General features: G+C 52.3%; 1 protein-coding gene across 1 annotated transcript in view; it reads right to left on the reverse strand.

Moving 5' to 3' along the window:
- Positions 1 to 259: 259 nt before the first annotated feature.
- LOC130486356 (rho GTPase-activating protein 20-like) overlaps positions 260 to 12,073 on the reverse strand; it is a 58,021-nt gene continuing 46,207 nt past the window's right edge. The window contains exons 11-14 of the mRNA XM_056859617.1: positions 5,485 to 5,594; positions 3,816 to 4,005; positions 3,283 to 3,400; positions 260 to 1,950 (exon numbers count right to left, since the gene is read on the reverse strand). Coding sequence (XP_056715595.1) covers positions 260 to 1,950; positions 3,283 to 3,400; positions 3,816 to 4,005; positions 5,485 to 5,594 — 2,109 coding nt within the window. The remainder of the gene's footprint in view (positions 1,951 to 3,282; positions 3,401 to 3,815; positions 4,006 to 5,484; positions 5,595 to 12,073) is intronic.

Raw genomic sequence — 12,073 nt, forward strand, 5'->3', positions numbered from 1 at the left:
AGCACCTCAGTATGTTTAAAACTTTGTCTGGACTACTACCCTTCAGGCACAAGACAAGTAGACTTCTTTTCCTGTCCGGTGAGTACAAAATACAGTTAGGAAGAAGCCTGCAATATTATTTACATATTTACTTGTGCGCTGATTGAGGCAACCTGTTACGATTCCTCTCTCTAAGGCAAGTATCTTACATGACCCTTTCACACCCCACTCTACCATACAAAAAAACCATAGTGAAGGCATCGATTTTGGTGTGGTGCTCCTAGACAAACGTCTCTTCTGCCAACATCAAGTTATTCTGCTCCTTGGCTGCCGGGCCGGCACAGGGCTGGCTTCTCAACCACCCTGCCCTGCTCTGCATGAGTTCACTCTCTAGGGCACCTGCATCCGCAGAACAGTAGCTCTTGGGATTGTCGTGACTGAAGTACTCCCGGACGGTGTTGTGAATGGAGGTCGGAAGGAGGATGCGAAAAGTGTGGCTGAAGGTGCTGCCGCGGCGTTTCTTGCTGTGGCTTTTGGTGCCTGCTACCTGCTGCACTGGGTCTTCCAGAAGAAGGTCACTTTGGGGGATCGTCACTTGTGGTGGTTGGCTCATCAATTCACGGTGGTACCTCCTGGAGATGGATTGTAGTACCAATGGAGTGTTTTGCCCATAAAACACCGTCTGGGGAATATGAACTCTTACTGTGTGTAGATTCTTGGGAGCATTTGGGTTGCTGCTACCATCTGAGCTGATACTAGCGGCCATGTCATCGTCTTGTCCCACCGGAGATACCTGTGGGCTTCTTTCATTTGGGGCCATGTACACTGTTATCTTGGTGCGTTTCAGTCTTTCTTGACCACGAGGGGCAGCTTCCAGGCCCTTTATCTCTATGTGCTTCACTGACTTCTCCCTCTGCACTTGCTGAGTCACCAGAGGAATGCTCTTCAGGTTAAGGGCAGGGGGGCTGGGACCGGACGCTACAGACCGGTGGCTCGCGAGGGCTTGAGGGAGAGCCCCTACCTTCCTCACCTCTCTCTCACCTTCTTCCCAGCTGCTCTCGCTATGGGGGCTTTCCAAAGCATCAAGGGGCACAAATCCCTTGGCCTGCCCTTGGCCGTGGATGCTGTCCAGGTCTTGCCCCCTATTCTCAGTGCACAATTCCACATTGTAAGGATTCAGGGGCAGAGGTGAGGTCAAAGGCTTATGCCACTCTTTTGAGGACTTCTTTGCCACATTTGGGGACAAGGCATGGAGTCTGGCAGAAGTGCCAAACATGAATGGCAGGGGGGAGACATCCGTAGGGCTGAAGGCAGACGATTCGGAGCAGTATGAGAATGCGCTGTCTAAAGAGCTGAGGGAGGAGGCTGAGGGGGACGTGGTGACCGAGGACAGGCTGGAGAAGCTAGACCTGTTGGACAGGCTTGACTTCTGCAGGCCGAAGCTTCTTGCCAAGCTGCCACTCGGAGCAGGGGATCGCCTCCAGAATCCCTGCCTTGCTCTGCTCAGTCCAGGGCTCAGGCCTTCATTAATGAGCTTCTGACTCTCCAGCTGCAGCTGCTGGAGCCTGCGGATGCAGTCTCCCTGGCTATGCATGAGGGTGGCGTCACAGCTGGACTGCCGGGCCACCGGCTCATGGTCTCGGGTCTGGAGCTGAGAGCTCAAGCAGACGCTGGGTTCCGAGGAGCACCTATTCCTCGCAGGGCTCAGTGAGCAGACTGAGCCCGTGGAGCAGAAGGAGGCCTCTTCCTCTAGGAGGTCGTAGCTGTCAGCACTGGCATTCTTCTGGGCTTTGCTTTGGTAGCAAGCGGTGATCTCGCTGAACAAGTCCCAATCTTCTTGCTTCTCATTGAGCTGGAACCCACCTGGCGGGGCGAATACACCATCCTCTGTTTCTACCACATAATGCTGTCTTGACGTTTCCTGGTAGGAAGTGGCATATTCCATCTCATCTGAAGAATCATTGTGCTGAGCTGCTGGGCAAAGACACAACAAGTTCATTCCGATTTTGTCTTACCCTTTAGCTAATTACCCACAATTGTTAGTCCCTCATTGCATTGTCAACTTCCACTTGTGCCTTGGATTGGCTTAATGAACAATGCGTACTCACTGACGGCCCCTCCCCTGGATGATGCGACAGGTGTGATTAGTGAGTGCAAAACAGGGCTCTTGTTTGCTCACCCACCCCTTTGAAACCCAGTTTTTAAGAGCTGCAAAGAGCACCAATTGTGAGATCCACTCCATGGTTGCTTGGCCCTCTTTGCATGCATGATCCTATGTTGCAAGTAAGCAGCTATGAATTCAGCCACTACTGTCGTTGTTTCCAGGCACCGTTTGACATGCTGGTGCTCTCCTTGAAAGCCCTGACCACTTACTCCCGTAGGAACCTGCCCGTCCTTTAGAAGCTGCTGCTTAAGACCTGCTCACCTTGCTGTCGGAAGTGAGGTGGGCGGTCACCAGCCCTTTTGGCAGTGGCACTTTGCCTCTGGAACTTTTCTGGAGCTCACCTGGCACCCAGCCCAGGCAGTTTGCACCCGCAGGTGAAGACTCGGGCCTTCTGACTTAACTGGAGTGGGTTTTATTTGTTACTTTTGCCTTGTGACTTTTAGGAATCAGAAATGTTTTTAGGAGATTTTATATTGCTGGCAAGTTGCAATATTCTGTGGAGGGTTACAGTTTCAACTGTAAGCCACCTTGGAAGGCAGTAAACTTAGGGCCAAACTACACAATATATTTTTTACCATGTAAGGCCCACATTCTCCGGACATGACTCTCTCCCTAGACCACACGGCAGCTGTGGGGAGCATCCCTTTTAAAGCCTTCTGGGGATCAATTCTGCCTGAGACCATGGCATGGGGGAAAGGGGGTGCTTCTGCTTCCCCCATGCTGGTTTCCCAAACCAAAATGGCCTTGGTGAAGCACAGCTCCAAAATGGGGCAAATAACTCCTTTGGAAAATGGCATGGGGGGGGAGGGAGGAACCACTCCTCCCCCACACCCCAGTCCTGAGTCTAATTGGACTAGCACAGGCTTTGAAAACAACGTTCACCACAGCTGCTGTGTGGCTGCAGGGAAAGCAAGTCCAGAGTATCGTATAGTTTGGCCCTTAAAACATGCAGGATATGAATTCAAAACAATTAAATAAGTTCATTAAGGAAGACTTGGCTCCTCCCACCCAACAGACTCTCGCCTTCTTCTTACTCGGATACTGAACGGAATATTATTAGCCCGCCTTTCTCACTGGGACTCTGGGTGGGTTACAAGTATGAAATGGGACGTCAATCAGCATCACAGCTGCAGCCTTACCCAGTAAGTTGTCCAAGCTTCCCAACTTCCCTTTCTCTGGTCTTCGAAACAGCAAAGCAACATCTCCTCCAAAAATCTCAGCAGAGTTTTCAATCAGGAATTGCACCAACATGGCCACCTGGCAAAGGAAGTAAGTGCCAGGGTGAGAATGGAGACAGCTGCCTCAGATGAACTGGGGCTAACAACCCAATGCTCGCAAGTGGACGCTTCTGGCCGCCCCTCCTCTGTGAGACTGGGAGGAGCCGAAATGCAAACTCAGCAGACCTGCGTTCAAAGCCACCCCACCCCCAACTTCCTACTTTAGCGTGGGCCGGAGTTTCTTTAGACACGCTCCGCCCTGTCGTTCTCCCACCTGCAGCCAAAAGTGGCCCAGTTTGGCAAGAGATGTGCCCCCTGAGTGAGGGTGCTGATCCTCTATTTCTGTGAGGTCAACGGTGAATTAGGCTTCTGATCAAGCAGTCATTTTTGGGGTCAAGGAAAAGTCTCACCAGGCGGTATGACCCTGGGCAGGATCTCACCCAGCATGGTTTTACCTTTTTTGTAGACTTGCTTTCCTCCTCGGGCCCAGTTGGGCTGGGAAGCCAGAGCATATTGGGGGCGATACAGAGGGCCAGGTTAAAAGCATTCATCTGATTCTCCATGGAATTCTGCTCAATGTGATGGAGGACTCCAAAGAGGTGTCTGAGCAGAATAAGGTTCGCTTCTGGGAGCTGATTCACTAAACTGGACCAAGAAAAGAAGTAAAGATGGGAAAACCCAGCATGTTATAAAACAGTTTCATGAAAACGCACAGCCCACATATCCTACCTCTGTCTGACACATGCCACTGGATTCTCAGGGCAAAATTTGACACACACACAAACACCCCCCGCAGCCCATGTGGCCAAAGTGCTGGAGAGAGAAGGGGAAGGGATCTGGAGGAGGAGGAGGAGGAGGAGGAGGAGAGCCCTCTGACACTGAGGACCTTTTGCTTTCCCGGTCTCAGTGCAGATTTTGCCTCACAACTGAATTTTCCTCCAGCATATAAACCTTCAGAGTTTTGCATCTTAAATTCTATCTAAAATGGCGAATGTTCAAAAACGTTGGGTGATAATATCCCCATGCATTCATGTCTAACAGGAACTGTCTGCAGAATGAAAAACATGAGGGATGAGCTACCTAGCGGTGCTCTGGGTACCCTGGAAGATTCTCAAGGGAACCCCAAGAGGAATTAATTGTGAATGTGCTTGTCCGAAAGACAGCCGACTTGACTACTACTGGATCACTGCAGTGTGCAGCCCCAGGACAATGTGGGGTGAATACCAAGCAGTACATGTCCTCAAAAGTCATGGGAGAGGAGATTCTGTGGGCTTTTTAAAAGACCAGAGCAGCCGTGAGCAAGAGGAACATCTGAGTGGAGATGGGAGGGATGGCAAGAACTGCTCTCCCATCTCCCATGCATGGCCTCTTCCCAAAGCTGCTTCTTCACCTCTGTGCGAGAGGAGGAAGAAGTTAGAGGGATTCTGCATCTTCTCCACATCTTCCCTGAGCTGTGAAAAAGCTTATTTGGGAAGGTGATTTTTGAGTGGGAAAAGGGCCAGAGTTGGAAGGGCAGTAGGGCTCCTTCCCACCTGCTCTTCCTCCCCCCAGAGGTAGCCTGTACAGGGCTGCTTTGGCCTAAAACACTGCAGAGGAAAGGCTCCCAGAACTGTGCCCAACGTGCCATTTGAGCCTGGGGCCATGGTGGCCTGGCTGAAGCCCTACGTGAACAGAACAGGTGCCCTAAAATGCCACTCAGGAATCCTCTGCCAAACGCTGGCGGTCTTTGGCACACGTGTTGATATGGAAAGAGTTCCACAGAGTACAAAGTCAGAAAGCCATGGAACCAGGCTCTGCAATAATGGTCTTGCCAGTCCTTAAATGAGGCCCAAACCAGCCTTGGTGATGTATAGCTTCCACTGACCTGCATCTTCCTGGCAAACCCCAGTAAGAGATGCAGCTGCCGACCCCCCCCCCCCACACACACAGAAGCAGCAGAGACTGAAGTGGGGCAGGGAATCTCTGATCCTGTCATGAGCTAACTCTGACAGAAGATACCAGGGGCACATGGGTCAGAGGTGCAGGTCAGAGGATACCACTTCTCCGGGAGAAGGTCTAAGGTCACAGGGTGGCCTTCTGCACATGACCCTCCATCGCAAGGCAGAGACAGGAATGCTCACAAACCTTCTGACTGCTTCAATCTTATGTGCTCGGGTCTCTTTATCCATGGCTTCCATCCATAGATTGTGCATTTCTGAGGATAGAACACTATCAGGTATATTTCGCAGAAAATCCTAAATTAAATATATATATGCAGAACAATGCAGTCAGTGCTGAGATTTGTTTGATGACGAAGCATAAAGTCTTTTTTTAAAAAAACTAAAGCAGTTTAGAATGAGAGGGGTTAACAAACATGTAAGGTGCTCTTCTGTATTTCAGGGTTACAAATTCTACACAGCCAATAGACCACACTGGGGTGCTTTTTGTCTCATCGGGGGTGGGCAGTACAGCCTGAGATGTCCTGAACAGCAGGATTCCAGCTCCCCACTGGGGACACCATCACTGAAGTCAGTGCAAACTGCCAGGCCAACCTGACGCCAATCTCTCCACAGAGCAACTTCCTTACTGATCTACACAACAATGCCATGTTGAGGGTCTCTGATCTTTTCACACAATTTCTTCCCACTTCCACGCTTCTCTCCACTACAAAAGATACTGTTTCCTCAGGCCTGCAGAACGTGTGATGTACCAAGCCGAGAGTACCATGTAGGGCAGCCTATCGGGGTGGGAGAAACTTGTCTGCCTGGGACAGCAACACTGAGAGGCGGAGCCACAGCCCGTGGCTGTAGGGATGCATCCAAGCTGATGAGCCAGAGTTGCCCCCCCCCGTCCCCAGGCATACCAACATGGTTCTGTATATCCTCATTCCAGCCAATCAGGTCAAACTCTGCCACTTCTCCAGCGTCTCCAAGATCCATGCCCAGATGCCTTGTTCAGATGTTGCTGGTGTGGTTTGCCAGAGCTGCCACTGCTCAGGGTTCAGCTCCCTTCTCAGGCTGTTTAAAAAGTGGAGTCGGGCACACGTAGCCTCTAAGGTACGTGCATGTAAAGGCATCTGGGTGAACTATTTTTTGCCATCACGTTGTGGCCAACTGATGGCGACCCCCTAGGGTTTTCAAGGCAAGAGACGAACACAGGTAGTTTGCCATTGCCTGCCTCTTTATAGTGACCCTGGTATTCTTAAACATTAAAATGCCATTAAACGTCATTTAGCACACTCATTCATTCATTTATTGCGGTCAATAGACCAAAACCAATTTAAAATTCAGGGCTCTACAGCAATCGTACATTGCCACATCAAATATACAAATATACAAACCCATAGAGCGTATAAAAATGAATAAAAATTCAATCACATATAAAAATAAACAAGTGCAAGTAATATCCTTGGTACACTAACTGATAGGCTCATGGGTCCCCGTCGGGAACTGGAGTAATAATGTGACTCGATTTGGCCTTCCTTGCATTACACACCAGTCTACAAAACCTGGCCACTTGTTTTGTTATCTCTGGGCCATTTAGCACACAGCCTGCCAACATGCTGGTGAGGCTCATTTTGAACTATCGATGAAAAGTTGTAAAACTGTGTGTATCTAATTTCATCTAACTTAAAGAACAAACACATCTTTGGCAGGACAGGCTAATGCAGAGGAAATGAAGAGTGCGCAAAGAAGATGGAGCCAAGCTTTCCACCACATGTAGTTTGGGGGGTGGGGGTCTGGCACGCCTTCTCGGTATTCAAGTCCAGGCCTCTGCCTCAGTGCTGAGATTTGTGCACTCTGGCCCTTCTGCCAAGCTCCTCATCTCCCACCTCAGGACAGATCCACACATGCCTCTCAGCATAGGACAGGCATGATTCTTAACCAGCCCATACTGTCTTTCCATCTTGCTAACCTTCAATACTTCAGGGAGGAGATGACCTGTGTCTGGCTGGCTTTCAGCCCACTGCTGCCAATAGGGCTTTTTGAATGTTTGCTCCACAAGCAGAATTGAGACACCCCACCCCTCCCACACACATACACGGATTTTTACCACTTAGAGAAATCCACTTTGCTTCCCTTTCCATTTCTCAGATGTTTCCCCCTAAAATTCATCTCATAATTTCATTTCAGAAAGAACTTAACAGTAATTTAGGAATGTGTGGAATTGTTCCCACCCTCCAACCCAGGACATAGTGCTAGTCTTATTGGAACTCTTCTTTGTTTTCCTCAGAGTTCCTTAAATGTTTTGTCCAAGCAAGAGCATCAGTATTTGCCTTGAAATGTTGCATTAATCAAACTTTGGTGACAATTCTACACCAATCATCTTGCCAACACAGTTGGAAGTCAGTCTGGGCTGTCTCAACCCCCCAGATCTCATGAGCTGAGAAGATTACGGAAATGCGCTTTTGGTTAAGTGAGGTCCACCCATCACCCCTCTCACCTCGAGTCTTTGAACAGGTGTGAGGGCCATGTGTTTCTGACTTCTCCAGGTTCCTCATTCCCACCCCTTTGAACTCGTAAGAAACAGTTCACACCTCCCCGCGCTTTCCTGGGTCTCACGTCCCATCTATCTTGCCCAGGTGCCAGCTCTCCCTCCAGCTCTCCCCCCCCTGCTGCGCTTCCTGCCTCCACTCCCTCAGGCCGAGTCCGGCCTTGAAGTGCTGATAGCCCTCACTGTCTCCTTGGGACTGTTTGATGTTTTGTATTGCACCAATCTATCTTGCAGTTTCTCACAACAGGAGTGTGAACCTTTTGCCCTGTAGTAGATATATACTGTAACCCCGATAAGCTAGTTCACTTGTAACTTTGAATCCGTGTCTGCTCATATCTTCTGAAGCCTTCAATAAATCCTTTGTTTCTGCATCAAGTCTGAGCAAGTGATTTGGCGAAGTAGCACAGGGGATTGGGACTCTCACATTAAGTTACAAGTCCCTGCCTTTTTCGCTCTGCACCTGTACCGCACGGGACAGCGATGCAAGGCGAGGAGGATCCCACTACCCCCCCCCCCGGTTCGCCGGACAAGCGCGAGGCACCGGTGCTTCCAGACCCTAAGGAGGAGGAAACCAAACGGAAGATACCCGTGGTCCCTAAGCCGGGACCGGACCTGGGCACGAAACCCAAGAACCCTTTTAACTCCTGGCTGGACTCCCCCAAGGACTGGTCGCTCTCACGGACCGAGGCGAAACACCGCCGCTTGGCTTTATCCGGCACGGGACTCGAAGGCGACCTCGCACGAAGGGAGGCCCTGATGGACGAGGAACGGAGGCAATGGCAAGAGGAGCGCCAGGCCATGCTGGGACGCATGGATACCATGCAGGCTGTGATGGGCCAGATGGCAGCCGCTCTGGACGCGCTGAAGGTACAGCCGCCCCCCGGTAACCCCCCAGACGGGGCACCGGTAATCCCTCCCGTTCCTCCTAGCACCCCGACCCGCCGTGACCTGAAGATCACGTACGATGGGTCGGGGGATCAGTTGACTTTCTTTTTAGTCCAAGTGGACATTTTTATGCGTGAGCAGGGCCGGACCTTCACCTCCGAGGAGTCCCGGGTCCAGTACGTGGCCTCCCTCTTGCAAGGCGAGGCGGCAGCCTGGATGGTGCTGCAGTACGAACTCCGATCCCCTGTACTGAGGAGTCTAGATGAGTTTATGGTTGCTCTCCGGAACCGGTTCGAGGACCCGAACCTGGGGGAGCGGGCTAAGGCCAACTTGATGCAGCTGCGCCAAGGGACTAAGTCGGTGGCGCAGTATGCAAGCGAATTCCAGTCCCTATCGAGTAGAATTTTGGATTGGAGCGAAGCCACCCGGGTACAGTGCTTCAGGGAGGGACTGAATCCGGACCTGCAACACTGGGCTCTCATGCAGGGTAACCCCCCTGATGTCGAGGGTTGGGTACGCCATGCGGCAGACATTGAAAATCGTAAGCAACTACTGAATCTGTCCAAGCAACGTACCGGTCGCGATCTTCAGCGGCGAGGGGACAAACCAGGCGGGCCCAGAGATCCCCGAACATCGGGCGGCAGCGGCCCCTCGGCCGCTGAACACCGCAAGCGCTTCGAAACGGGAGTGTGCTTGGTATGCGGGGGCAAGGGTCACTTCGCCTCGCAATGCCCGTCCCATACCGGGCGCCCTCCCCCGCCCCGTCTGACCGAACCGGAGAAAGCCCCGGCGGAGGGCCAACCCCGACGCCGGAGTAGTGCTCCCGGACGCCGGAGCGCACCCTCGGCGCTGCACGCGCGCACCCAAGAAGAAGCTTCCACTTCCTCCGGTCCATCGGGATCCCGGATTACAAATGCCACCTTTGACTCCGCCGAGTCACGGAATACAATTACCCCATCTCCTTCGTCCAGCGAGGAGGAAGAGTGGGAGATGCCGGCAAAAAACGCCGTCGGTCTGCTGTAAGAGGGGCTCCTCAGCAGACCGTTCCGATTGTTGTGCAAGGAGCTCCCCCAATGGTAAGCGCCCAAGAGGAAAATGTGTATATCAGAGTCCACCTTTCCCTAGCCAAAGGAGGTCCGAGGTTGGAGTTTCCCGCCTTGGTTGACTCCGGGTGCGCCCGGACCTTAATGAGTGAGGAAGTAGCCAAGAAGCTACACGTTAGGCGCAAACGGCTCCCGGCCCCCCTCCGTTTTTCACAAATGGACGGTAGTGACTTTAAAAAAGGGCCGGTCACCCACCGCACCACGGCAGTGGTCATGGCCGTTGGGGAACATTGGGAAAGACTTTATTTTACCATCGCCCCCATTGTAGCCCCCGTGGTGTTAGGGATGAATTGGTTGCGGGGACATAATCCCTCCATAGACTGGGTCAAACGGACGCTTACTTTCCCCGAGGACCCCTGCCTTCTACATGATAAGGACCAAGTATTCTGCACCCCAGCCGCCGCGTTGGTGGGCTCCCCGGCGTCTGTTACCGCTCCACCCCTGCTACCCTCCGAATATGCACAGTTCGCGGATGTATTCGATGTGAGGGAATGTGATGAACTGCCTCCACACCGAGAAACCGACTGCGCCATTGAGATTGTGGGGGAAGGCAAGCTGTCCAAGGGAAAGGTTTATCCCATGAGCCCTAATGAGAAAGCGGTCTTACGGGACTACCTGGACACTAACTTAGCCCGGGGTTTTATCCGTCCGTCAAAAGCCCCGTATTCTGCCCCTGCTTTCTTCGTCAAGAAGAAGACAGGGGATTTGAGACTGTGCATTGACTTTCGCAGGCTGAACGCTGTCACCCAGTCTAATGCTTACCCCCTCCCTCTCATTCCAGACCTGCTAGCACAACTGAAGGAGGGCCGAATTTTCACCAAATTGGATTTGGTGGAAGCCTACCACCGCATCCGTATCAAGGAGGGGGATGAACCCAAGACAGCCTTCTCCAGCTGTTTTGGCATGTTTGAATACTTAGTCATGCCGTTCGGACTTTCTGGGGCTCCCAGTGTTTTCATGCAATTGATTAATGATGTATTACATGATTTGCTATTTCGTGGGGTGGTAGTGTTTCTAGATGACATTCTCATTTATTCGGAAACTATGGAAGAACATGTCCGTCTGGTGCGTGAGGTGCTCCAGCGACTTAGGGACCATAAATTGTATGCTAAAGTGTCCAAGTGTGAATTTCACCAACCCTCCATAACGTTCTTGGGGTATGTCATCTCTCACCACGGTTTGGAGATGGACCCCGACAAGGTTCGGGCGGTTAAGGATTGGGAACCCCCCTCCACACGCCGGCAGTTACAGCAATTTCTGGGGTTCGCCAATTTCTACCGCAACTTTATCCCCAATTTCGCCCAGGTGGCCCTTCCCCTCACTTCCCTCTTGCGCACCAAGGGAAAGGGGGCAAACGCCGCTCTGCCTTCCGCCCGTTTGCAGTGGTCTCCTCCTTGTCAGCAGGCCTTTGATAATTTAAAACTGCTCTTTTCGTCCGAGCCGGTCCTGGCCCACCCGGACTGCAATAAACCATTTGTAGTCCAGGTGGATGCCTCGGATGTAGCTATGGGGGGGGGGGGCGCTGCTGCAACGGGAAGGCGGCTGCGCCTTACGGCCGTGCGCCTACTTCTCTAAGACGTTTTCCCAGTCCGAGATTAACTGGGCCATTTGGGAGAAGGAGGCGGCAGCAGTCAAGCATGCTCTCACCATTTGGAGGCACTTCCTAGAGGGGGCAGAGAGTCCATTTGAGGTGTGGACCGATCACAAGAATTTGGAGGCTCTCAAAGGAGCCCGAAAGCTCAACGCGAAGCAAATTCGTTGGGCTCAGTTTTTCGCCAAATTCCGGTTCACACTCAAACATGTACCCGGTAAAGAGAATGCCCTGGCCGATGCTTTGTCCCGACTACCCCAGTACCGCAATGATTTTGACCGTCCCGTGGACTCCCTATTTACCCCTGAACAACAAGGGGAAGTCCAGGGACTGGCCGTCACCACCAGATCGCAAGCTCGCTCACCCGGCGACCCCTTGCTCAAGGGAATCCCGGAGGCGTTTCAGCAGCGCCTCCGGGACGCCTCCTTACGGGAGGCGGAGCAGCAGGCTCTTCCTGCCGGCATGGAGCAGCAGGGATCCTGGTGGACACTAGGGGGAAAACTTTATGTCCCGGCGCCTCTCCGCAAGGAGGTGTTGGAACTGGTCCACGGCGCCAAACTTGCGGGTCACTTTGGCTTTGTAAAAACCCTACACCTTGTGAGACGGCAATTTTGGTGGCCTAGCATGAGAGCCGACGTGGAACTGTACGTGCGCAGCTGCC

The sequence above is a fragment of the Euleptes europaea genome, chromosome 13 (assembly GCF_029931775.1).
Source record: "Euleptes europaea isolate rEulEur1 chromosome 13, rEulEur1.hap1, whole genome shotgun sequence".
Taxonomy (NCBI): Eukaryota; Metazoa; Chordata; class Lepidosauria; order Squamata; family Sphaerodactylidae; genus Euleptes; species Euleptes europaea.